General features: G+C 46.4%; 3 protein-coding genes across 4 annotated transcripts; 1 reads left to right on the top strand and 2 right to left on the bottom strand.

Moving 5' to 3' along the window:
* Positions 1 to 289: 289 nt before the first annotated feature.
* On the bottom strand, positions 290 to 17,496 carry brwd1 (bromodomain and WD repeat domain containing 1). Of its 2 annotated transcripts, XM_067245852.1 has the most exons (43): positions 17,305 to 17,496; positions 17,146 to 17,204; positions 17,008 to 17,037; positions 16,734 to 16,793; positions 15,888 to 16,038; positions 15,654 to 15,752; positions 15,327 to 15,487; positions 14,982 to 15,203; positions 14,517 to 14,617; positions 14,312 to 14,382; positions 14,019 to 14,119; positions 13,809 to 13,849; positions 13,592 to 13,693; positions 13,342 to 13,495; positions 13,049 to 13,183; positions 12,767 to 12,895; positions 12,410 to 12,635; positions 11,949 to 12,104; positions 11,591 to 11,774; positions 11,312 to 11,402; positions 10,714 to 10,839; positions 10,536 to 10,606; positions 10,182 to 10,410; positions 9,598 to 9,714; positions 9,308 to 9,415; positions 8,885 to 9,009; positions 8,493 to 8,575; positions 8,225 to 8,336; positions 8,009 to 8,070; positions 7,708 to 7,863; positions 7,458 to 7,578; positions 7,219 to 7,344; positions 7,038 to 7,107; positions 6,853 to 6,906; positions 6,447 to 6,572; positions 5,395 to 5,547; positions 4,698 to 4,861; positions 4,406 to 4,581; positions 4,141 to 4,275; positions 3,866 to 4,027; positions 3,435 to 3,755; positions 3,075 to 3,224; positions 290 to 2,986 (listed from the first exon to the last, which is right to left on the bottom strand). In XM_067245852.1, exons 1-43 carry the CDS (start codon positions 17,339 to 17,341, stop codon positions 1,524 to 1,526), a joined length of 6,720 nt encoding a protein of 2,239 aa, XP_067101953.1. In that variant the 5' UTR covers positions 17,342 to 17,496; the 3' UTR covers positions 290 to 1,523. The 2 variants fall into 2 exon arrangements, with proteins under 2 accessions (XP_067101953.1, XP_067101955.1); XM_067245854.1 differs by lacking the exons at positions 290 to 2,986; positions 3,075 to 3,224; positions 3,435 to 3,755; ... (3 more) ...; positions 4,698 to 4,861; positions 6,853 to 6,906 and having other exon boundaries at positions 5,412 to 5,547; positions 6,970 to 7,107.
* A 1,790-nt stretch (positions 17,497 to 19,286) lies between these two features.
* On the bottom strand, positions 19,287 to 21,934 carry hmgn1a (high mobility group nucleosome binding domain 1a). The gene is made up of 6 exons (XM_067246821.1): positions 21,765 to 21,934; positions 20,404 to 20,427; positions 20,265 to 20,294; positions 20,135 to 20,167; positions 19,887 to 20,027; positions 19,287 to 19,790 (listed from the first exon to the last, which is right to left on the bottom strand). The coding sequence occupies exons 1-6, from the start codon at positions 21,780 to 21,782 to the stop codon at positions 19,698 to 19,700; spliced, it is 339 nt and encodes a 112-aa protein (XP_067102922.1). The 5' UTR covers positions 21,783 to 21,934; the 3' UTR covers positions 19,287 to 19,697.
* A 325-nt stretch (positions 21,935 to 22,259) lies between these two features.
* Positions 22,260 to 25,509, top strand: get1 (guided entry of tail-anchored proteins factor 1). Its single transcript, XM_067245760.1, has 5 exons — positions 22,260 to 22,611; positions 23,407 to 23,572; positions 24,524 to 24,591; positions 24,680 to 24,794; positions 25,140 to 25,509. The coding sequence occupies exons 1-5, from the start codon at positions 22,522 to 22,524 to the stop codon at positions 25,211 to 25,213; spliced, it is 513 nt and encodes a 170-aa protein (XP_067101861.1). The 5' UTR covers positions 22,260 to 22,521; the 3' UTR covers positions 25,214 to 25,509.
* The last annotated feature ends 17 nt before the right edge of the window (positions 25,510 to 25,526 follow it).

The raw sequence follows: 25,526 nt of genomic DNA on the forward strand, positions 1-25,526 counted from the left end.
TGGGAATGTATGTATTATCATCTGTGTTAACAATAATACGAAAACACAACGTAATGTTTGCCAAGTACATTTAAACGTCACAGACATGCGACAACCTACAATTGTAGTAGCTTATTGTAAACAGCCCCTCTAGTGTTTGATATTTGTAACAACACTCTTCCGCTATTTCTCATCTCCGTTTGTTATTTAGGTTGAAGTTTTAATAATCATAAAAGGGAACTACAGAAGTGTAAGAATGTACACTAGATACACATGTTCTGAATCAGACACACACACACACAACTGACAAAGAAAAACTTTAATTGATGTCTTTATTAACATGAAGAATAAGCTCTTCTGCACTCCGTCACCATATTGTGTAATTTCTTTTCTGTGAAATCTGTTTATTAAAGTGTATGAAAAACATTAAGCAAAAAGGTCATAATGCAACTGTGGGCCTAATTCAATACCCCCCTCACCCCAAGCAAACAGGACTAAATTATGTGACTGGCAAAAACTTTAAGTTAACTGGAAAGGAATTTAATACTGAGAGTACATAACACATAACTGCACTAAAATGTCTTCCCAATATGAGAAATCACAGCATTTTGCTAAGTACTTTTTGGTTTCTTGTACTTGGCAAAAAGGTACCAATTTGTGACACATGGCAAGACAGATGCATTTTAATGTCATAAAAAAGGAAAATTAATGCTCAAATTTAAATAAGCAAAGCTTTGCTACAGAATGACCCTCAAAATCCTTTCAAAAGACACCATTATCAATCACATATTTACATCCTATTTGACCAGAAAATACACAACAAAAGAGAAAAAGAACAGAAACAAAATCCTATGAAAAATTATCAAAAGAAATGGGGAAATGTGAATTCCTATTTGTACATTTTGGCTCATATCAACAGCTCACAATACAGTCAAGAAAATATTGATGTGGATTTACAAAGGAGTGTTGACGTTAGGAAGGGTGAAGTTGATTTGTTTTGTCCCAGTGAGTGTGCTTGGACTGAAACTGCCATCCTAGAAATGTTTCCTGTCCCTACTCTAGCTCTTGACATTGCAAAAACAACTGCATGTCTGAGACTACAGTAAACTTAGTTGACCCCTGAGTTTCTAATGCAAAACTAGTGTATGAAATACCTCATTACAGTGTATCTTAGTGCAAGCCAGCAAAATATGCTTGATTAAACCGAGGTATTTTGAGATAGCACCCAAGCTGATGAAGCTCCTCAGACTGGTTACTCAGCTGGCCAAATCACAAAAGCAGTATGGGAGGTGGTTTGCTCTATATCCTGTGAAACCCAGCAGTTCAAATGCTTAAATTCATATTACATTATAAACGTGTGGGTTTTCTCTCTCCTTTTTTCATAGAAAATATAAATATCCCTGAATGAAACAGATTCACAGCATTTTCTCAAGAGGACTCCAGTGCTACTACCATAATGTGGTGATCAAGTGTCACCAAGCGCTCCAGTTAGTGTCTCTTCTGACCATACCCCCCCCCCCCCCCCCCGCCACATTTCAAGTCCTTCATTCACTGTCATGATATGTCACTGTCCGTTTGCCACGGTTTCTGGTCCTGACGCGTGCTCCTCGCTGGGGCTTGGCGTACGAGTCCTCGCTGTCCTCCTCCGAGGCAGCTTTTCGCCGCTGTCTCGGCTGGCGAGCGGCGGCCCTTTCGCTGACCCTTGGCCCCTTCTTGTGACCTCTTCTCTTTGGACTGCAGTAGGATCTTGAGCTGGAGGATGACTTCTCGGAGGCCGAAGCGGATTCCTCGTGGTCCGATGCCACACTGTGGTCGCTGCTACTGCTGTAGCTTTCCTTTCGCTTGCGTTCCCCTCGCCGCGGCCTTCTCCCGTCCTTCTGACGCTTGATCGCTTCCTCGTCGTCTGACCCTTGACCTGAGGACACGTCTTCCTGACGGTTCTTCCCCTCTGGTTCGCACTTGATCTGAAGCTCCCTCTTGGGTCTTTTGGGCCTGGACCTTTTCGTCTCCCTCTCTTCCTTCGCTTCGCAGTCGCTCTCAGCCTCGGGGACAGGTGGCTTTTCCTCGTCGGCGCTGTCTGAGGAGTCTGAGGTGTAGATGCGCTTTCTCTTGGAAGACGACTGACGCTTTGCTTCTGTCGGAGATACTCTCGTGGAATCCCGCTGAGGCTTGTCTTTAATGGGGGAGGAACTCTCCTTTTTGTTCTTACAGCCGTCCGAATCGTCTTCAGAGTCTTCGCTGATGTATTTCTTCTTGGGAAGGGCTCTGAGACAAGGTCGTCTGCTGGGGAAGGACGTTTCTTTCTTGCTAAAGTCATCGTCTGACGAGCCGGCAGACTGTTTCCTTCTTGCTCTCTTACTGGACAATTCTTCCTTGCCGGACGTTTCTGAGGCGGAGGTCGCGTTGTGTCTTGGCCTTTTTAGTTTGCTCTTGTTTTGCGATGGGTGCTTCCTCTTGTATTTGACCTCAGATTCCTCGTCTGAGAGATTGCTATCTGCTTCATCATCTTCCTCCTCCTCCTCTTTATATTTCATGTGTTTCTTGAGTCTGCCCGATCTCTTTGGAGCGTCACTGAATTCTTCGTGTTCGCCCCGCACTGCTGTGTTTGTTGAGGCAGATGTTTGTTCTTGGCTTTTCGATGGTGTTTGACTCTTTTTCTCAGAGTCTTTAAGATGATGTTTCTCCACCTTCCTCCCATTTCGATGAGGATGCTTCTGGGCGTTGCGATCGCGGTCCTCTTCGTCGGAATTTGCCGGAGCTTTGTTGTGCTCCCTGGCACTGGAGCTGGTCTCCTCTTCCTCCACATCGCTGGTGAAGGAAACGGTCGCCACGTTCCTCGAGGACGTCTGAGGTACAACCACCTCTTCCTCTTCTTTTTCCTCCTCATCATCATCATCCTCCTCCTCCTCTTCACTATCGGAATTCTCCTTTGCAGCTTTGTCCTTTTCGGAGTCACTGGCGGACCTCTGAGGTGTTGCTTTGTGTCCATTCACCTGTGATGGACCATCTAAAAAAACAAACAAAAAAAGACATTAATGACAAACTATGTTCTTTTGAATCAACAAGTCTGAAACAGGATCGCGAACGGCAATTACCTTTTTCCTCCAACACTACAGCCAGCCTCGCCCGTCGGACACCCGACTTGTAGCTCTTGCTGCCTCCGTTCTGTTGACACCGCGAGGTGGCGTCGTCACTCTCAATGCTGTCCTCTGACTCACCTGACGACTCCTTGCCTTTCTTAGAGCCTTGAGGTGGGAAAGCAAAACACGCATTCTCAACAAAAGAACTCCATTCCTGCCCCGTTTTTTTTTTTTTTAAACGACGCCGGCTTTGACAGAGGAGTGGAAAGAGTTGGCATATTAAACCGCACACTTGTGGCGATAACCCAGGTATCGGGCGGTCTCGATGCCTAGGCTTCACCTTACTGGGCTGAAACACGAGTGGAGGGTCCTTACCCCGTCTCGATGGCTGCTCCTCTGACTCGGAGCTGCTCTGGATCACGGCGGTGCGCTTGCCGACCCTGGTGGCGGGGCGGCCGCTGCTCCTCTTGGGCTCTTCCTCCTCCTCGTCTTCATCGGAAGCCTCCAAGAGCTTCATCTTGCTGACAGCTGCCCTGGCGGTCTTCCTGGTCATGGTCCTGCGGCCAACGTCCTCCTCCTCCTCCTCCTGCTCCCTGTACATGTCTGAGACCTGGGACGGGGTTCTCTCCGAGTCACTATGACGACGTCTCTCCTGGCGAGACGATCTGCCGTGGCCATTCATCTGGGCCCTGCTCTCTGTGTGTGAAACGCACGACCGAAACAAACGTTTGGCATCAACAGCATTGACGCTTCAGGAAGTACCTTCCCATGTGCGTTCCGTCTTTACTTTCCCATTTCCTGCTTACCTGGCCGTTTCCTGTCGGCGGTGCAGTTCCGGGTCAGCTTCGTGCTCCTGCCCTTGGTCCTGCTGGGGTAGCGGCGGGATGAGGCGCTGGAGGACTTGCCCCTGCCCTCACTCTCCTCCCCCTCGCTGGAAGACAACTCCTCCTCACTCTCGCTGTCAGCGGCTGGAAGGGGAAGAAAGAGAACAAAGAGGTGCGGGGTCGCAGTTAAGAGCCCGGAAGGTGGAGAAGCTTGGTTTGGGTGAGCCGTCGGGAAGGAAGTGATGCGATATCCTCACCTTTTCTCCTCTTCTTTTTCCCTGGCTTCTGGGCGACTCGACCTTTGCCCTTGGCCTCTCGACTCCGATGGTGCCGCGAGGTATGCTCTTCGTCATCGGAATAACTCATAGTCAACTCACTTTCGCTGTCAGAATCTAAAATGTAGGTGGACGGGGACAAACAAACGAATCAAATTTAATCAATGGCGTGCCGAGTTTGAATCAGTAGGTTTGAGGTCCATGTCGGGGTATTTCATGCACATGTAAGGGAGGGAGAAGTCGTTACCGGGAGTGGAGGAAGCAGCTTTGGACCCTGAGGAGTCCTCGTCGGAGGTGTGGCCCGAGCTGCTGCTGTGGCTCCTCCTCTTGGCTCTCTCAGGAGCAGACACTTTGGCTGAGGTAGATTTGGTCGTTGACGACGTCTCCACTTTTTCCTGAGTTTTTGGTGCAGCCCTCTTTTGACTAAAGGACACAAAATAAACGTTGTGTTAACTTTTAGCCTGTAAATGGAGCGTCTTTTGTCACTGTTTGTTCACTGTCCGAAGGCCTGAAGAGGCCGGCTGACAAACAAAGCCCACCTCATGGTAGTGACGCTGGCCGCAGCGGGCTCCTGGTGCTTCTTCCGGAACCTCTGGCTGCGACGGAGCTTCTCGCTGCTCTTGACGGCAGTTTTGTACTGAGATATGATTGTTCTGATTCGCTCTTCGAAAAAGGCGGAGAGACGCAAGGTCATGCTGTAAATCTGGAGGTCAGAGATCCGTTAAAAAAAAAAAAAAAAAAAAAAAAAAAAACAGCAAAGCACAGAAACAAAAGTGAGTGCAATGTCAAGGAAAGGTTGGTAATTTTTTTTTTTTTTGGGGGGTTTTTATCTTTTCAATATCTGTTTACCAGTGTCATTGCCTGCCCTAACTCTATGCTCTGTCTCTCATCCCCTCATTGGCTTTAAATCACATCCTAGTTCGGCAAAAAACTATTATCTGACCCTTTACTGTCAAGAATGACAGAATGTCCCCGCTACAAATGGAAGATTTAAAAAGATTCATGATTGAACCATTATGTTTATGATCAAACTTGAAATCAAAGACATTTCAACAAGGTTTAAAGTATCAAAGTGTAGCTATGTCATTAACAATTATTGCTGCCTATTTAACTTTGAGGTCTTTACATTTTTACGTGTTCACTTTCATTCATTATTGTAATTTCTATATGTGTCTCTCATAGTACATTACATAACTAGGCTGAATCCTACAGATGAAAGTAGCTGTCCAGCCTAACCTTAGACCGCTTGTTCGGCGTGTAGGCCTTAGCGTTGACAAAAATCAGCCTGGTGTCTTTACAGACTTCGATGGGGCTTTCGTAGCGGTCCTCATCCAGGTTCCCCTTCACCGTGCCAAAGTCCATGGGCGTGTCAATGATGTCTAGGTAGTCCTGGAAACCGGCAGAACACGTTATTACCGCACCTGATCAACGGCACCGTGTGAAGCAGGGCTGGACTGGGACCTAAAAAAACATTTTTGCTCAGACCGGCCCACCACAATCGGTCAGACACCACCCACCAGTACACCATCCTTGCGGCCCCCTGTAAATATGCCTACCTACTGTTCTATTCCCCAAAACCCCTACAAAGCTGAGGATTAAGTGCCATGGACCAGTGGACCAGTGCAAGTGGACCAGTGCAAGTGGACCAGTGTACTCACTCTCTCTTCCCTTCCCTGTAGCTACCATGCTTACCACTTCAATTACACTCTCCTGCTCACTCTGTCCCTCCTTGGCTTCCCTGTCAGACACCTGCTCCTCTGCCCGACAGGTGCCATGGCCAGTCACCTCTCCTCCATGTTCTATGTTCACCTGTTTTTGCAAAATGTCAGGTGCTGTAGGCTTAGAAACTGAAGCTACAGCACTAAACTTGACGGTTATCTTTGCACATGTTGACGCGTCAACCTGTCGACTTGAACTTTTTTTGGACCCACAACTTCTCCGCACCCCCCTTGCCCTTTTGTTTCTCCATCCTAATCCACATATTTTTGGCTCTGAGCCACTGCATCTGACACAAGAAACAGAGGGGGAGGGGTGGAGCATGTTAAGAGATGTGATTGGGCCAGCCCAGTGTCAGTATGGAAAATGAACCAATGGGCCGCTATTCCTGCTTTATGGGCCGGTAGTTGGCCAATTTTAAGTTAATAAAAAAAATAATATATATATATAAAATATCATATCGACCCCAAGTGCGTCGGCCCACCGGGCATTTGCCCAGTGGGCCAGATTACCAGTCCAGGCCTAGTGTGAAGTCATGTCGCCGTGACGTTGCAATCTCCAGATGGTCTTACTGGGTATGAGGTAGGGTCCACAGGCTTTCGGAAGGGCTCAGAGTCCTCACACTCGAAGATGTAGTTGAGCAGGCGCTTGCACATTCCCTTCCAGGCATCTCTGTCAGGCACGGCCTCCACAGAGTTCTGTTTGGATCAGGGACCAAAGAAATGTAAAACCACACGTGGCTTTCTCGTGCACTGCTCCTAAACTGTGGAACGTTATAATCAGGTTTTTTTTATTTTATTGCGTCGGTACTTATCGCATATTAAGTTTTATGATTGTTACTTTTACTGTAATGCTTTGAGTGCAAGAAAGGCGCATTGCAAACAAATTGTATTATTATGCAATAATAATAATAATACATATTATGCAAATCCACAACTTAGTGTAAGTGCCCACGATCATTGGGACATTTCACAGCACCTGGCGCAGTCTGGATCCTGAAGAGGTGCCGGGGGCCTCCACATCGTCCAGGTCCTGAAGACGACACAATTGGACCCAAATCAGTTCACGCCCATGTGTAGCCCTGCTAAAACCTACCCTGGGTTAGTGTCCATCACCATGGACGACGTCGGAGAGCGCAGGGTGACGTGGAACCAAGGCTTTACCTCATCGTCCGTGTAGTCCATCTCCTCAACGGCCTTGTAGATCTCCATCACGTCAGTGCAGCTAGGTTTACTGGAGAATCAGAAAGGAAGACTAATGTTACCCACGTTTTACGTGTGCGGTCGCCTTCACACGGCGACCCCCCGATCGTCCTTTTGCACTGCGCGGCCCCCCCCCGCTCACTTGACAAACTTCAGGAGGACGTCCGTGATGAGCTTGGCGGAGTGCGCTATCTTGCTCCGGGGCTCGTTGAAGATGCGGGCGTTGTGCACAATGTATCTCGCGTCCCAGATCAGCGCTGACAGGCGCCTGCGAACCGCGACAGACAAAAACTTGTGAGCGTTTCCCCCAGCGACGGCTTTCTAAAAAAGGAAATGCCGGCGGAACGACCGTGCTCGCGTCACGGACGAGCTGGGGCTGACCTGTAAAACCTGTTGATCAGTCTCAATCTGATCGTTCCCAGGTCTGTGGGGTAGGCGATCACCGTGCAGTAGGTCGGGTACTGGACCGTGTCCACGGGACCAGAAAACGGAGCTACGATATCTGCCGGAAAAAGGACTTCAACGTGGACGCAACCAAATCGGATCTTTGGCAATATGGCGAGTGCGCGGCTGTCGATCCTGCAAGCGCTTATACATCTCTCAGTATGCGTGTGCGTGTTGACATACGTACCCACGGTGATGAGCTGGTCTAGGGCAGCTATGATGCGCTCGCACTCGTCGTCTCGGCTCCTGTCGCCCCACTCCCCGGCCTGGGGCTTATACATCACCTCCCTCATCTCCTCTGCAGTCACCGGGACTCCGCCCCCCACCGAGTCTGGCTGCTGGGCTGCAAAACACACACGCGCATGTTGTTATTCAGTCACGTAGTGAGCACGCACCCCCACAATTCAATTCCTGTTATCCTATTCGTGCGAGGTGAAAATATGACTGCGTTTGGCCCGTGTGTCGACGCTGCAAAGTGGGATACCTACCGTCCTCTGGAATAGCTTCTATATCCCAAGGACTCAGTTTCTCCGTTTCCCCATTGTCCCATCTGGTGAACGGACAAAGCCAGCCACGTTTAGAGCACGGCCACACGGGCCGCGTGTCGGCCATTTTGAACACAGCGTATTTGACATTCAAAATGACACCCAAACAAATGCACGTGTGTGTGTGATTGGGGTTAGGGCTTCTCAAGCACATCTTACCGGACTTTGAAGCACTGAAAGTGGCTGTCAGGGTACTCTGCCTGATAGGGCTCCTGACATACTATGGTCCCAAACCACCAGGCATCGTCGATAACCGACCGGAATCTGTCATCTGATCAGGAAGGGATGGCATGTTTTGGTGGATGTATAAAACGAAATGTTACCACACTTTCAGGACAAATAGAATGAAGAAAAACTGTATACAAATGCATATACACGCACACACTTATTGTTACTAAGAGCAAACCCCCAAACAAGTCAAACTCACTCGGTTGCCAGACCCGACTGCGTGCTTCGTCGTAGCTCTGCCGCAGCACGAGGAAATCGATCACGTCTGGCATGTCATGATACCTGTGGAGAGTCCGGCCAAACACAGATGTCACATTTGGAATGGGCGCAGCCAACACTGACCAGTTGATTTTGGTCACGCGTGGTTTTTACATTTAGTCATTTAGCAGACGCTCTTATCCAGAGCGACTTACAGTGAGTACAGGGACGTTCCCCCCGAGACAAGTATGGTGAAGTGCCTTGCCCAAGGACACAACGTCATTTTGCACAGCCGGGAATCAAACCGGCAACCTTCTGATTAATAGCCCCATTCCCTAACCGCTCAGCCATCTGACCCCATCTTTTCCCCTTGAAGTGGAGTGCAGGACTCACTTGACATAGAACGACTTGTCTGTGATCTTGCCGGTGCCGTGGTCGATGAGGGTCAGCTTGAGACAGCACAGCGTCGGAGGACACACCTCGTACTTGATCCCAGTTATCTTCACAAACTCTTGGTCCTTCCGGGAGAAAATTAGGAGGGATCGTTAACGTCAACCAAGTGATTCTTTTCCGGAACACCGTCGGGGCGAGTTTCTCCTCAGATCTAGCAACTAAATACCTAACAAAGTGTACACTGACCACGGCCTGCAGAACACACTAGCAGAGCTGATGTGGACTGTTTACTGGCAGGTTGTGCACGTGGATTTGATTGTAGGGGCCCCTTACAATACATTGTTCCCATGCATGGGAACTGTTGGGGGGGAGGGGGGTGTGGAGCCAGTGGGGAGCTACTGGGACTGGACCGCCGGGACTCACCCTCAGCTCCATCTTCCTCCAGGGCTGCTTGTCCAGGTTGATGGGGTACAGCTCGGTCCTGCTCACGGCCTCCACGTACGCCTCGTGGCCCTGCCGGAAGTAGATCACCTGAAGGGGGGGGGGGGGGGGAGTTCATGAAGACACGCGGAGATCATGTCATGGATCACAGAGAGAAGAGTAGTCCAACGTTTTTCAATGAGGGAATTATGAATAAATGTCAACGGAGACTCCTAATGGAAAGGACGTCATGGCAACATGCGACAGAGGTGCAGTGACGTTTCCAAACACACCTCGTCTCCCATCTGGGGAACGAAGGGTGACTTTCTGGGAATGACATCAGTGATCCATGCAGACGGACGGAACTCGTTGGATACTTCTCGGTTGATCGATGGCCGGGCTTTGGGACGCTGTTTTCATAGTGGAAATGTTTTGTTTTTTTAAGTTAACATTTCTGGTACTTGTATCAACATGTTCAAAATGTTTTTTTTTTTAATGTAATCTTTGCTCTGTTTACAGTTTTTGTCAGGCATGCAAACAGGTCAGGGGTAAAAAAGGTGAGAATGATACGGCGAACCCCGACCCTGTAGGAGGGTCCGGAGGCACGCTCTCCCGGAAGAAAATGTCTTAACTTTTAAAGTTAGACGCATCAATCTAGTGCACTTTGAGAGCAAAATTAAGAGGCCAGATTAATGTAGAAAATCTCTCCCCACTCTGCCCCTGATTGGCTGTGAGGTTTAGGCATTAGGATTGACAATTGGTTCCAGAGCCAGTTGTAAAATGCTGTGTTGGCCAATGCATCGTGACCTGAAGTAAAAACACATTTGTTTAGGAAAACAGGTGAAAACTGCAGATAATCTCAAGCAACTTGACCAACCTTGAGTATCTTGCTTTTGGGCTTTTTGGATTTCTGCTTGCTCGTCTTCTGCGCTGGACGCTCTTCCTCATCGCTGGGCTGCTTCTCCTCCTCCTCCTCGTTCTCTTCCTCTTCCTCATCGGAGCTGCTGATCTGGCGCCGTACCCGTCTCCGTGACGACAGAGGGGTGGAAGGCTGCAGGTTGATCCCGGCGTCTGCCGTCCAATCGGAGTACTCGCTCGACGAGTGGCTGTGGGTCACAACAGACGTGCTGGTAAACATTCAGGGCAATGTGACCGCTGCAGACTGGACAACAGAATGTAACACTGTGAGACAAAAAGAAGGAAATGGTTGTGTTTCTCGGCTGTTTTGTACCTTGATGTGTCGCTCTTCCACTCCTCCTCCTCGTTAGAGGAGTCCAGTTCGCTGCCTTCCATTTCATTATCCTGAAGAGAAAGAGGGTTACTAGGTTACTAATATGTAGCCACATGTCAGTGATGCTGCTCGCTACACCACAGAAAATCAACAAGAACGTATTCCCGGTCGTTTTCACCTCCGAGGTGGCCGTCTCTTCGCCTTCCTCGCATGAGATGTCGAGGAATTCTCGCCCCTGGGTAGGTTTCTGCTTCTTGCGGGACGGAGGCCGCTTGACGCAGGGCAGCTCGTCGTCAGAGTCATCCTGCCGTGGGTCCAAACAGAACACAGTTCAGGTATGTGCACTTTATAACAGGTTTGCCTCGTCTAGGATTGCATTCGTTGGCAATTTTATCCAACATCATCGTTAAGAGAACCCATATAAGATATATTCTGAGGCATTTTCATGTTTTCTTGGACACTAGAAGTATGAGATAGAGAGGAAATGTAGGTGAGAGACAGGGAAAGAGATATGCAGTAAAGGGCCCGGGCCAGATTTGAACCCAGGCCGCTGCGGTAAGCCCTCAGCCCACGTTGGTATGTGCACTTAACCAGGTCAGCCAAAGGGGAGCCCCAGTGAACCCATATTCAACTAGCTTCATACAGGATGTTACACAATGTAGTAACATCCTGGAGTAAGATAACTGGAATTCCAGCATATCTTTGCTAAAAACGAATACAATGTCTAGTTCATCCCTGAAGGGGCGGATTTTTGGTTATGCCACAATGTAACTGACCCTGCAGCTGCCGTAGGTCAGTCGACGCTTCTTGGCGATGTACAGAGCGATCTCGTCCTCTCCTTTGGCGGTCCGGAAATCTTCCTGGCTCCTACGAGACACATTCACACCCTTTGTCAAACTTGCTCTACGAAAGGCAACCCTGGAGGGGCGGTCCTGATACATGATACCATAACCATTCTCCTCGTTAGAATGAGCCGTGGCAGAGGTATTCCGCGTGCGACCGACCAGGCGAGCGTGTCGGGCGGGGAGGACCCAGACCGGAGCAGCCGCACTCACCTGTAGCCGCTGGCCGTGAGCTCGGGCACCACCACCCTGCGGCGCCACGCCTGCAGGTCCCGCTCCGTGGCCATCTGGCTGCGCGGGGCGTTCTGGTGCATCTGCCGGACGCCCTCCACCTGCCCGCTGCGCCGCAGCCCCACGTTGGGGGGCGACTGCACGTCGGCGCGCTCGTTCACAGATGCTGCCGAGAGGAAAGGGATGGGGGGGGGGGAGTTAGGAAGACCGGCCCCTTTTCGTGACGGAACAACGGTGCGCGGCGAGACGGGATCGCGCGTGAAAGCTAGCCTGGGCGGGTTTCCGACCGACCGCGCCGGTCTACGCCACTCCGTGGGGACCGCGGGGCGGTGACGCCTACCTCTGCGAGGCGTGCCGGGAGCAGGGGGCTCCGGGCGGCCCTGCCTGTCCTGCTGCTCCCGCAGCTGCCTGATGGCCTCGTCCAGCACGCTGCGGCCGGACTCGTCGTGGTCTGCCGTCTGCTGGCTGATCACCTGCTCCACCACGTCTCCATCACCTGGGCGGGGGGAGAAGGGGGGAACAGACACAGCGTTATGCCGGGGAGGAAAATACAAACGCTCGCCTGGTGCGCGTACGTAGAGGCTGCACAGGTCGCAAAGAAGAACCACAGTTCACGTTTTAGACGGAATTCTGTTGAACGAGTCCAGGCAATAACCGTGTTGACCACTGGCTTATCAAAGACCCTGCCTTGCAACAAAAAAGCCAACCAATCAGTCAGTCAGTCAGCCAATTGAACAATGAATGCCGAAACGGTAACTACGACGGGTGGGTTAACAGATCCAGTCGGGGAGTATAGCGTACTTGTGGCGACGTATCCAAGCTGGGGCACCAAGTGCTGGGCGGCCACGTTCTCCCGGCCCGGGACCAGGCGCTGGTACCTGGGGGGGTGGGGGTTCCCGTCCACGTCCACCAGGAAGGGCGGGGGCATGAGGTGAGGGGCCTGCTGGGTCTGCTCGTCCAGGACGAAGCCGTTGGAGTCCCGGATCAGGGGCCTGTAGTCCGTGTGGAAGAACACCTGGTCTGGAAGCTGCGGAGGCCACGTCAAGGGTTGTTACGTGTTCACCGAGTTGTTCTTTTGCGCACCCCAAAAGAAGCCCACGACGGGAAAGACACCGACGCGGCTGAATGTACGGTAACGGAAGTGTGCGAATCACTTGCCTTTTCGTACGGCTTGGAGCTGCCGAAGCCGAAAATGAGCAGATGGCCGTGGGAGTCGGTGCAGGCGAAGCGCTGGCCGTCCGGGGTGAACTTGCAGTCGAAGACGGCCCCGTGGCCCTGGCCCTCAATCTGTGGCGAGGGAACAATCGACCGGCAGGGATGAGTGGACAGAAGCACGCGCAGTCACAGCACGACACACAGTCAAACAATGAGGAAAATGCAGAGTCACTGTAAAGCTAAAAGTCAACGGGTTCGCCCTGAGGGAGATGGGCGCTGCTGTACCATGTTGAAGTAATGCTGGGTCTTGGTCCCCTTGACGATGTCCCACACAAAGACGTTGCCGTCGTGGCCAGCGGACAGGATGATCCGGGGATCGAACGGGTGGGGCTCCAGGACAAACACCTCGGCCTCGTGGCCCTGGGAAAAAACAACAAGGCGCGTTCAGGTTACCGCGTGCTCGTGGCAACCAACGGTCTAGCTGTTCGACGGCCGCAGCTGTCGGAACAGCCGGGGCTCGAACGTTGGCACAGGAAGAAGACAAAACTGAAAGCCCAAGACAACAAGCTCCCTCGTACTTTGAGGATGTGTAGCAGCTGTCCCGAGTAGGAGTTCCACACTTTGAGGAGATAGTTGTTCACCGCCGTGATGACAGAGTTGTCGTGGCGATCCCACGCCACCATGGTCACCTTGGGCTTGACGAAGCTCTCCTCCGACGACGCTGGTTCAGAACTGACAAAGAGGGGAGAGAGGAGGGGGGGGTGATTCGGGGGTACTCGCGGTCGTGTTGGCGGAGTGGCCGAGCTGTCCGGACGCTCGTTCCCTTACCCTGGCAGAGTGGCCGCCATGTTGAGCAGGACACTTCTCCACTGCTGGCGCTGGTGCAGCCTCCAGACCCTCGCCGTGCCATCCCTGCTTCCGCTCACAAACCTGAGTGGGGGTCGGAGAGGGCAAAACCTGCTTTAGACCACTCACGTCGAACGGAAGTTTAGACCGTCTGAGTGAACGGCATACGACGGACCAGTGTCGGGAACATTGACCATACCTTTCTCCTGAGTGGCAAAATTGGATGCTGTCCACCTTGTCCTAAAGTGGAGTTCAGAGGATGAAAGGTAGAATGATGAGATTGTATGGGCATGTTGGCAGGGGTTGATATGAAGAAGTTATGGTATGGTAACTCCCGACAGCTCTATGTGATAAGCATGTCGCTGCTCTGCTGTGTGGCGTGTTCCTCTGAACCTGCGTTGACTCTTACCGTGTGGGCATCAAGCTCAGATATTTTTTCAGGGTTTCCACAGCCCAGGTAATATATTCTGATGACATCATCAGTGCTCCCCGTGGCTAAGAACATGCCCCCTAAATATTTTCGAAAGAGAAATGTATGAATAAAAGCTCATTGTCAATGTTGCTGCATGTTTATCTCTGAAATATTCTTGGTAACCATGCCCGAACGGTGTTCTGTCCATCTCCGGATGATTCGGCAGATTCAGAACATGAAAAGTACGAGCGTGTCACCACTCCACGCCTCATGCCTCTTCCTAGTCTCACCTGGACTGAATGAGGAGCACACAGTCTGAACTCCTGGCCTGGGTCTCTCTGTAAACTTGTGCGGGCGCTCACTACAGGAAAATAATCATTAGAAAAAAGAGGAGAAAAAAAGGGGAAGCGTTCATGAAAACAAAGCACCTTTCGCAGTCAAAACCAATTTAAGGATGTTGGCATGTTTTCTGAGGGTGATACAAACACAGCTGACCTGAAATTGATGTTGTTGACATCCCACTGCCAGAAGCAGACTGTTGCATCAGTTCCTGTGGACAGCATGTATCTCTTGGAGCCCTTGGCAAATGGTGAAAACTGAGGGGAGGAGAGCCCCATCATGATCATTCAAAACACATCAAACAATCACTGTTTTATCCTAAACTACGAACTCATCTATACAAATAGCCCTGATGAAGAAGATAGGAATAGATAAGATACAATTAGATGGTTATCCGCCAAATGTGGGAGTCAGGTGGCTGAGCGGTTAGGGAAGCGGGCTTGTAATCAGAAGGTTGCCAGTTCGATTCCCGGCCGTGCCAGATGACGTTGTGTCCTTGGGCAAGGCACTTCACCCTACTTGCCTCGGGGAGAATGTCCCTGTACTTACTGTAAGTCGCTCTGGATAAGAGCGTCTGCTAAATGACTAAATGTAAATGTAAATGTAAATGTGTACCCTTACCTGTAGGGAGGTAATGGATCCACTGTGCCCCTGTAGCACAGCCACGGGGGCACAGGTACGAAGGCACCAGACGCGGATGGTCTTGTCACAGCTGCCCGCCGCGATCAGCGTGTTCTCGTAGCTGACGGCCAGGTCTGTGATCTCCGCCGAATGTCCCCGCAGGGTCGAGTGGAGACGCCCGTCGAACGACGACCAGATTTTCACAAGGCAGTCATCCGAGCCCTGGAACACAGTGGTGGACACAGGAAGTGAACCAAGGAGGCGTCCGAAATGGTGACCCGACACAAAAGCCATCTTTGGTCACTCGATCGAGATATTGATTTTTTCTCTCACGGACGGACTCACGGTGAAGATCCGGAGTCCAGATCGATCGAAAGCGATGCAGTAGACGGCAGACAGATGACCCAGAATGCGCCTATGCATCCGCATGTGCTGATAGTTGCTCACGGGGTGGATGGTGTTGTAACACTGAGTTCCTGTCAGCTCTCTACCTCTGTGCACCTCCACTGTCAACCACAACACAGCAGCGATAACAAACCATCCTACAAACCATGTTTTGCCAGAAACAGATCAAAATGTGGAGAACTCAGAGACCCTTTCCATGTAGAATCTCCGTTCATGTGATTGTTGTGATTGGGTTATCGCTGTTTTGCATAACCAGGGAGCGCTCACCAAGGTTGGGAGGATTTTTGCAGCTCAAAGGCCTCTCTGGTGGTCTGCCCCTATGGAGGGCTGCATATGATGAACCTTTCCACCGAAAATCGCCACAGGCTGAAATAGAAAACATTCAATTATATTATAATTACATTTCAACCTGTAGAGACGGAAGTATCCTTGAAGTTCTTTGTCAAAGCTTTTTGATGAAACGGAGAAGATATGATGTGCGGTAAAGATCAAAATCTGTACCTTTTGATTTTCGGAGTAAGGACTGTTTCCCTGTTCCCAGGAGTGAGTGTACACCTGGAACACAGGACGGCACCTCTTTGTCCAAAATGGGTCCAACCTGCTTACATATCTGCAGCAAATGGTCCGGTGCGATATGTCTATTGGCAGCAACCTATAAATGAAAGAAAGGTGTAAATTCTGTATTTAAATAAAGCCACTATGTAAGAAGCGCAAAGCTGCTGAATTTATAAAGTGTGAGTTACATTAGCAATAAGACTAATGTATGATGAAGATGAAATGGGATTCATAAGAGACAATTCCTAAGGATATACTTAAGGTATTTTAAGTAAATATCTTAAATATGTGAACAACTTTTTATTGTATTTTTATTAACTGTTCTTCACGTGTATATCTGCTCTCTTGCGCCGACCCGTGTGTTCGGTATCTGAAGTGGGCGGGACTTTCTATGCAAACACATTGTTGCTACTGACGAATCACAACACAGGTCAGAAGCAAACTAACGTAACGACAGAATATCTAGGCCTCCGATTGGCTAGACAAGAGATCTTGACGTTGCGAAAACCGAAGAGTCCCCACCCTATCTGCAGTACAACACTTAGATATATAATATAAAAGCTCTATCAAATTCGATTCTCTGCACAGTGCTTTAGACGTAAGAACAAAAAGAGAATGGCTTGTTCTTTCAACGTTGAAATCACAATGACAGGCACAAATTACAAGATGGTAATACGGCTGGCCAAAAAGCAGGACAAAGGGGGGTAAACATGCTGAGGCATGGACACACTGTCATTCAACAATAACAGAACATTTGACAATGACTTCACATTAGCAGATTAAAAATCTTACCAAATCTTCGTATGATCTTGGATGTTCATTGCCTTGCCAATCTAACCGACAGGGTAAGAGCTGTCAAAACAGGAGATCATATGAGTATTCGTTTCACTAGAGGTGCTGGAAACACAACCAGAAATTAAGTTAGTAAAAACGTGTGATGTCAAACGAGTGAGACGGTCTGAGAGGCATTAAAAGTCGAGTTGAACGAAACAAGTTTCGGTTCCAGACAGACCAACCGGGATGCATGCAACACCAACAACGCGTAGTTGCTGCGAGAAATACACACCTGATATTCTTCCAGTTCGCTTGCTAGAACCTGTAATAGATATAAATTGGTGTTGCTGAGATGCTATATTATCTATTCGCCAACAATTAAGCATTGTAATACAATTCTAGCTTTCACTAAAGCCGCACGCAAGCTCACCTCAGCCGCTCGTCGACATGGACCCGTTGTTAGAAAACGAGAGATCAAGTAGTACAACTCTATGAATGAATAGATGAAAATTAAATTAATTGGATATCAATTAATTCAAGCTTTATCTCTGTAAATTGAGCAATACATTGGGCTACTTGTGCGGCTTACCCGATTCAAGGAGCGAAATATTCCGATTTTTGGCCATTGAATCGGCCGTGATTTGGTGGGTGTACAATTTTAAACTAACTTTATGACTAGTGAGAGTATGATATATTTATTTAATTTCGGTTACACTGCTCTGACCCCCTCCACGGTTGCTCCCGCTTTCTATTCAGCTTGTTTTCAGTCGCCATTGGAAGGATGAGGCCTCAGCAATACGAGTTACTTCCGTCACAGCAGAGGAAATAGGGGGTGGGGAAGAACGTTTTCTTCTGTGTTGAACAACAAAGACAAAGCGAAACTTCCAAATTAAATGCAAATGCTTCATAAATTGAACACATTTGGAAGCATTATATCAGCATACACGAAAAAGACCTTTGATATGACAAATTGTGATTCTACTATCGTTTTGTGGTCTTTTCCTCGACCGACAAGGTCGAGTATTTTGTTGATGACGTCACATTCGATGGCGAGACAATTTTGTGCATGGTCTCTCAATTTCTGTTTTCCTTCATTATCTGGTTAATTATTCTATCCGTTTCTTTCATAACCCATGCACACGTAACTCAACGCGAACGTTTTTCATAATTTTAGAAATTTGGGAGAATGAAACCCTTTGTGCGTTTTTCTGTGTGTTGCTATTATGCAAATTGTGTATCAGAACAATGTTGACTGTAATAAATGCTTAATTTTCCAGTTGCATATATTTTCATCATAAAATAAATGGGTACATGGTCACCTACCATGTCATGCTTTTTAGGCTACATATTTAAAGTAATTGCCAATTCAATATTTCAAAATAATGGATGACTAACTTGAACATACATTCATTAATCAAGTGTTGCCAGAAGAGGACATCATTATTTGTATGTCACCCTAACAGATCTTTGAAACAGTACATCTCTCATCCATCTGAAGGATGCCTTCAGTTTCTGCAAGCCATACATACGGACAATTGTGTATTTACCTCAGGAACAGTTCAATAATAGTCTGACTAAACCTTTAACTATAACTTCAGTATCAGTATTTTTTTGATGTAGAAACATGAGATATTTAGAATATTTTACATTCATGGAAATTGAACTTCTCAAAATGTGCTTACTTGGACACCCAACCATCAGGTGCATGCATCAACCATCAGGTGCATGCATCAACCATCAGGTGCATGCATCAACCATCAGGTGCATGCATCAACCATCAGGTGCATGCATCAACCACTCGTTCTCAATGCTGACACAGACAGGACATCATGGCACATCATGACTTTAATCACAAGTCCAAATCAAGGCAGACATTAAAACGTAGACATTACTGTAGATGAAAAATGCATTCCACTGCATTGTTCAATTATTTTTTACCCAAACGATTACCCCTGTTTCTATATGTATTACTTGTGTGTTTTAAATGAAGAAAAAGACAGCAGAGATTTTACAACCATTTAATTGGCATTTTCTATACCAACCATTACACAGACACAGCTACAAAAAACTGAGAAAACTGTACATTGGTACATAAATCCTAAAACCACATGAGAATGTTGCTACTTCGGGTATGTTCACTTGTGATCTTAAGTGAAATTACAGTCATTTGTTTAACAGTATATCCCAGAAGGATATTCTAGAGCCAGTATGTTTAACACTGTATTGTGTGTGACGTTAATTAGCTTGGCTAACAACACCCCAGTCCATTTAATCATCCTCACAATGTACCGTTACATACTGCATATCGAAATAATGAAAAACCTACTTTCACAGCAGCTATACAAATGTTATTGCAATGTCATTGCCAAACAGAGACAAGAACCATTTCACATAATGCACGGGTCTGACAAAGAAATCCAGTACTAGTGAGTATGATTAACCAAAAAAGGGAAAATAACTGCATGGATAAAGGAGTTAATATTCATAGAGAAAAGTTTTAACAGTCAGCCCCCTCCCCCTGTCCTACACCCCCATTATAAACAAAAAAGTATTAGCCCCCCCTGCCCCCACCACAATACAGGTTACTTACACGGTCCCTCATATAGCCTATGGAATGTTAGTCTTAGGCAACCTCTCCTAGTTGAACAACAAATTCCTGATATTGGCATGATTGCATGTTTTAGCTCCAACCTGTCCCCTCCCCTTGTTGAAAACAAAATTAGACAATAAAGAAAAAAAGAAACATTGACCACACAATGACCATAACATTTCTTTCAGAGATGTGTAAGTGTGGGATACAACGGAGAAAATCTCCAAATGTCTTTTTTTTTTTTCGTATAAAAAACAAAACAAAAAATAAAAATGTGTTTCTACATTCATACTACTAAAAAACCTGTTTTGTTTTTTTAAGAAAATAGTTGATAAAAATATCCTCTGCATTGTACAAGAAAGGAGGTACAGGGAGCGCTGGTGACCAGGCAGTTACTCTGCCTCCTCCTCTGCCTCCTCCTCCTCCTCTTTCTGCTCGGGCTCATCGGCCTCCTCAGCTTCTGGCTCCTCTACTGCTGGTGCCTCCTGGAGGAGAGAAGAGGACATTTGTCAAATGTGACCGTGTGTTGTGACTACAACCCTACTACCCCCCCTGTGTAGAAATGAGCCATTGGGTCTCACCTCCTCCTCAGCCTCAGTCTTGGCCTCTCCGTTCTCTGCAGGGGCCTCTTCCTCTTCCTCCTCCTCCGGCTCTTCCTTCTTCTCGGGTTTGGCCTTCACTACCTCCTTTGCCTTTTTGGGTTTAGCGGGTGACTTCTGTGGCTATGAAACCCACAACATTCATAAGCTATGGTACAAAGCCTCGGTAGAAATGAATGTTTCTATAGGGGTTGGGGAGAGCTGACTTTGACATTAAAATAGAAACTTACCTTTGCCTTTGCCTTGGGCTCTGCCTGAGGTTTCTGCAAAAAGTTATTATCAGATTAGTGGTCACATTGAACATGCATATGCAGCATATACCTGTATTTTCTCTGGCATCATAAACAATTATGAACTTACAGATGACAGCCTCTGGGATCGCCTCTTTGGCTGGTGAAAAATAAAATAAAGTCAGTTATTAAGAAAAACAAAAGCAAGTGTCAATAACACAGGAACCATAGTAATAAAAAAATAATATCTCAAAGCATGAAATACTAACCTCCACCTCAGTTTCATTATTAGCCTGTGGAGGGAGGGAAAAACAAGGACAGAATCTTAGTAAACCAAGAACAGCCCCCACATTCGCGAGTGTGGATAAGTGGGTGTGTAATGCAAGGGGGGATGGGCTCACATGGCTTGCCCCCCACACCCCCCAAGTTAAAGAGGAATTATGTAATCTAGAAGTGGGTGGGGGAGGGGCACTTTTCGCATTGACAATACAACAGCCCGCCATATGGCTTCTTATAATCACGATGCAAAATACTGCCTTTATTCAAATTGTTCTATTAAACGTGAATGTGCAACATCAAGTATATTGCACAGACAAAACACAATAAACATACAGGCTGTAATACGGCCCCGCCCCCTGTGATTTTTCATTCAACACACGTTTTTTTTTTTCTCTCTCATGAACTCATCCAACGCTACGTACCAATGTACTATATGTTCCCGCCATTTGTTCTATTTAATTACTGATTCGCTTCAAATCAGAGTTTTCCTAACCCTATTGATTTCCCAAATTGCATAATCCGAAATTCGTAGCACACCGAACGAATGTGCCCAGTTTTTTGTAATTAAAATAACGCTGTTAACATTTCACCAATTGCAATGAGTTTTCCCTCGATACACTTTTTTTTTTTGCCATTTTAGCACTGTACGAGCAATAGGCCACTGCTGTGGAAACCGATGCTTTTCGAACGTGCAATAGCTGCCATGACACCAGTAGACTGTACCCTTACCAAGAGAGCCATAGGGTGTCGCGCATTACAATACGCTTTACTGCACATAGGTCAAGAAGTGGTCGCTATAGAATCTATCTTCATATCAAATCTGAAAAATACCCATACCGTTATAACGTTGGAAATCAAATTATGTATATCTAGCAAATCTGGAAGCTCAAAAAATACCTACCACAGCTTGTTTTACGCACGAATTTATACGATAGCAACATGCACATCGTTGGTGGGTTACACCCCTTTGTCTGATCTCATTTCTGAGAAGGCTAATTAAGCTACTTTGAGTTAGGGATCTGATACATGGAATAAATTATATATACGTTCGTGTAGATTGCACAAAAAATACATCTACATCGGTTGTAAGATCCTAAATACGCGAGTCAGTTGGGTGATCAAATGTTACAGTGCGCTAAGTAAAAAGGCGCCACTTCCATATCAACAGGACAGACACATTAAAAACCTCCCGACTCTCTTAAAAAAGGTCTAACAGTGTATTAAACATTGTTAAGAGTGCATGCTCATGCAAATTTTAGAGTATTTAGATTTTTTTTGCAGTGTGAAATGATAGCCTACATTGTAAATTAGCTTGAAATCAAAGATGTACAATGTACACATTTCAACTTACTTTGTTTCTTTTCGGCATGGTTGCTTAGCTTGTTTTGTCTAGAGGACAGAGCACAAATACGACTTTAAATATGAAAATTGAGTGAGCTAGCCTACTGAGCGTGAACAGTGTAACTCAGTCAGTACCTCCAGATCCAGAACACACTGTAACTTACTAACATAAATGTTCTATCAGCACAGGAACTAGCTCAAACCGGATTGGATCCCCCCTCTGTATATTGTATTCCTTATCCTACCAACCTGACGGGCAACACAAATTCTCCGCCCCTTGTTGCCATGATTGGCTTTAAGGTCTAGGCAACACAGTTTTAAACCATAGCAAGTTACCTGTGTGGGTAGGAAAGTATGCCAATCAGACTCAAACTCTCCCTTTTTTATAAAGGGGTGGGGAATAGAAATCAAAAGTTGTGTTGTTGGTTAGTGTGGCTGTAAGACTGCAGAAAGCCTATAAAATAGTAATACAAAAAAAGAAATACTGGAATTTTAGATGGCTATCCATTTGTAAACTCAAATAGGCTAGCCTACACATTACATATTTGCCTACAAGTCAATGTCAATAAATCATATCGGTTTAATCTTCGATCTTGCGTTCAACTATTTGTATATTTTTTTTTATCAAAAATTTAATGAGAATGCATATAGCTTTGCTAAGTGTTTTTTTATCGTGGCGCAGGCCATTGTGTCATTTTCTGACGAGCACATCTGCTGCAGCAGGACAGGGTGCAACAAAGGTAGCTAGCAAGACGGGATAAAGAAAAATGGCGACTGGGTACGCTTGGTTCCTAGTGCTGGGGTCGGTCTTTTTATGCAATATCGTCAAATCATTTTTACCGACTATATCTTCCTTCGTAAGTAAGGTTTATTTTGGCCATTCAGAGTGTGTTCATCAGAGGTTATCTGGCGTTTAAAAATCCCGGCATCTAGAGCTATTTGTCTACTGTAGGCTACTGTTCGACTGTAGACGACACATTCTGCTAAACCGATACCCTCTTACCTCCATTGCTAGCTAGTCTATCAAACTGATAGTTTGTAACAGTTAGGAGGGCGTGGTCGAGTTGGGACAATGTTCCTCAGAGACCAATGCAAACACATGTACCTCCAATGTTATCTTTAGCCAAGTTTTCTATAAATTCATTTTTTTCGTTATTTGTTTGTCACACTATTGTTTTTCGCCGCCAATGTGCAATCATTATGCTTGTGTCTTGTTCTGAAAATGTATTCAGTTAGCTTACAGTAACTGCGAACAAAATTCCAGGGCTGCTGCCTTCCAAATTTCATAACCTAAACAAATAGCTACTAGTCAAGGTAACGCTTCTGCTTACTAGGCTACGTGCTTATACTGCATTTGCCACATTGTTTACGTTTGTGTTCTGACGCTGTGCTGAAATAGATTACTCAATCTCTCATCCATGATGTAGCGGAAATAAATGATATATAATCCCTGGGTTGTACATTATTGTATGCATACTGATAGGTATTGGTTAAAAGTGTTCTGAACCTGCACTGAGGGGACAGATTTTCAGGCAAAGTAGGGGTATATAAGCATTCCATTGGCACATTGATACAAAAACGTATTGGTTGATTTTACATTGAGGATTTATTATTGATAATATCATTTCTCATTGGTGTGTTGGAATATCCAGCTTTCAAAGGTCCTACAAAAAGATGCGGAGCAGGAGAGAGAGATGAGGGCTGAGATCCAGGACATGAAGAGGGAACACTCCTCCATCAGCATGATGGATGAGTTTGCCAGATATGCCAGACTAGAGCGCAAGATCAACAAAATGACTGATAAACTGAAGACCCATGGTAAGAGGCAACCACCATACAGTACATCAACCAAGAACCTAAATAAAAATGTGTTTTTCCATCAAAGAGTTATCATGTATGTAACCGCCAACCGCCTTCATAGCTCAGTGGCACAATATAAATATAGGGCAAAAAAGCGGGAAACCCAGCTGACTCACAAGTCAAGGGTTTTCAAACTGCTGCGTGGCCTAACACATTAGAACACCAAGTGTGGGAAGTGGCAGGTGGGGTTTGGATAACACATTGAGGGGGGGCTCGTGGTGCAGCTGCTGTCTGTAGCAGTCCCTCATTGTCAGCCCCAGCGCTGTACCCTATAGAAACAGGAAATGTAGATCTCCATTACAAGGCACACACAAGACAGACGCTTGGTTAACTTATTTAAGTTTCCTCTCGAGCCATTAGGTGATAGTGTTGTAAATGTTGTCGTCGCGTAATGATTTAGGTAAATCTACATGCTTAACTTTGGCAAAACTACACATGAAGCTTACTCGAACCTCAACCACCACCATGAGACCTAGATGTATGGTACATATAGTATGCTTTTTTCCCTCCTTTCAGAAAAACCGCCTCCCCTCCTACTGTATGCTCCGCCCTAACAGCTGTAACTGACTCTTCTGTGTTTCTATACCAACTGTTCCTCAAGCAAGCAACCCTATATTCCCACAACCAAATAGGTCACAGATGTACATGCATTTTTTTTTTTTTTTATAGTATAATTTTTCTCTGGAATTTTCAAAATGATCCCCAACATGTGACATGTATGGCTTATTTGTCTTTTTCGCTCCTCCCTTGACCTGTACAACACAAAGAATCCACTCTTCTGATGTCACATACTGTCAGTACAATGAGGAATACTAAATAAAAAATGCAGTATGAATAAAACATGAATGTATGGAATACAGTCCCTTATGATATTGCTATGCCTTAATCGCTTTTTTCCCCCTCTTACAGTCAAGTCAAGAACAGCACAACAAGCCAAAATGAAATGGGTGGTGAATATAGTATTTTACATTCTGCAGGTAGGTTTGGAAAACTAGAAAATACAGGAAAAAATTTAAATAAATGAAGAGCATGGTAACCTTTGAGTCATACTTTTCGTGTTGCTAGGCTGCTCTGATGATCTCGCTGATTTGGAAGTATTATGTGGACCCTGTGACCGTGGTGCCTAGCAAGTGGATTGCTCCATTGGAGCGTCTCGTAGCCTTCCCTACTGGAGTAGCAGGTTAGTGAGATTACAGACTAAAACCAAATCTACTTTCGAATATAGATAGCTTGAGGCCTGTTCCCTTATGTTAAAATCACAGTATTAAATGTTAATGTATTGAGGAATTTAAGGGTTCAGATTTGAATTCACAGTACTTTTCATTTGAAGCTTTTATAGTTCAGAAGAAAATCACGACATGTTTCTTTCACCTAACAAGCAATTGGCACAGAACTACATTGAGTTCAAAGCCTGCCATGTTGAATGCAAATGACTATTCTGCTCCCTTTTGAACACAGACAGCACATATTTGCTCGGTGTCTTTCTGTCAGTTTCCATCTTAACCAAGCCTTTGTCTCATCTCAGGTGGAGTTGGAATCACATGCTGGCTGGTGGTGTGCAACAAAGTGGTTTCAATTGGCCTCCATGCTGTTAGCTAAGGAACATTCTTCTTTAATGTCATTGCTATCTCTCAGTACTCAGAGTAAATGTTCAGGCAGTGTAAGTGATAAGCACCACGTTGATAAACTTCATCGGCAAAGCTTTGTTAGAAAACACTCAAACTCATATCTTACATTGTCTTATGTTGCCAGGATGATTGCACTCGGTTTTAGAAAATTGCTACCTGATGCAAATTGTTTTCTGAAGTCTTAAGTTTGTTTTTTGACGTTCTGAATTGCTGTGACAATGCCATTGTTTATTTAATACAAATGCATAAGTAAAGATGTTTAAAACATGGCTTTGTCATGTTTT

The sequence above is a fragment of the Osmerus mordax genome, chromosome 11 (genome assembly GCF_038355195.1).
Source record: "Osmerus mordax isolate fOsmMor3 chromosome 11, fOsmMor3.pri, whole genome shotgun sequence".
Classification (NCBI taxonomy): domain Eukaryota; kingdom Metazoa; phylum Chordata; class Actinopteri; order Osmeriformes; family Osmeridae; genus Osmerus; species Osmerus mordax.

What these genes read in the sequence shown, in the direction of transcription:
- brwd1 (XM_067245852.1), bottom strand. Translation starts at nt 17,341, where the DNA reads ATGGCCAAAAATCGGAATATTTCGCTCCTTGAATCGG. An exon ending in GCTTGGATACGTCGCCACAA is followed by an intron (nt 12,105 to 12,409) that starts GTACGCTATACT and finishes CCCCCCGCCCAG; the next exon opens with GTGATGGAGACGTGGTGGAG. An exon ending in TGTAGTGTTGGAGGAAAAAG is followed by an intron (nt 2,987 to 3,074) that starts GTAATTGCCGTT and finishes TTGTTTTTTTAG; the next exon opens with ATGGTCCATCACAGGTGAAT.
- hmgn1a (XM_067246821.1), bottom strand. An exon ending in GATCCCAGAGGCTGTCATCT is followed by an intron (nt 20,168 to 20,264) that starts GTAAGTTCATAA and finishes AACTTTTTGCAG; the next exon opens with AAACCTCAGGCAGAGCCCAA. An exon ending in AGCCCAAGGCAAAGGCAAAG is followed by an intron (nt 20,028 to 20,134) that starts GTAAGTTTCTAT and finishes TGGGTTTCATAG; the next exon opens with CCACAGAAGTCACCCGCTAA.
- get1 (XM_067245760.1), top strand. Translation starts at nt 22,522, where the DNA reads ATGGCGACTGGGTACGCTTGGTTCCTAGTGCTGGGGTCGGTCTTTTTA. An exon ending in TGATAAACTGAAGACCCATG is followed by an intron (nt 23,573 to 24,523) that starts GTAAGAGGCAAC and finishes CCCCTCTTACAG; the next exon opens with TCAAGTCAAGAACAGCACAA. An exon ending in CTTCCCTACTGGAGTAGCAG is followed by an intron (nt 24,795 to 25,139) that starts GTTAGTGAGATT and finishes GTCTCATCTCAG; the next exon opens with GTGGAGTTGGAATCACATGC.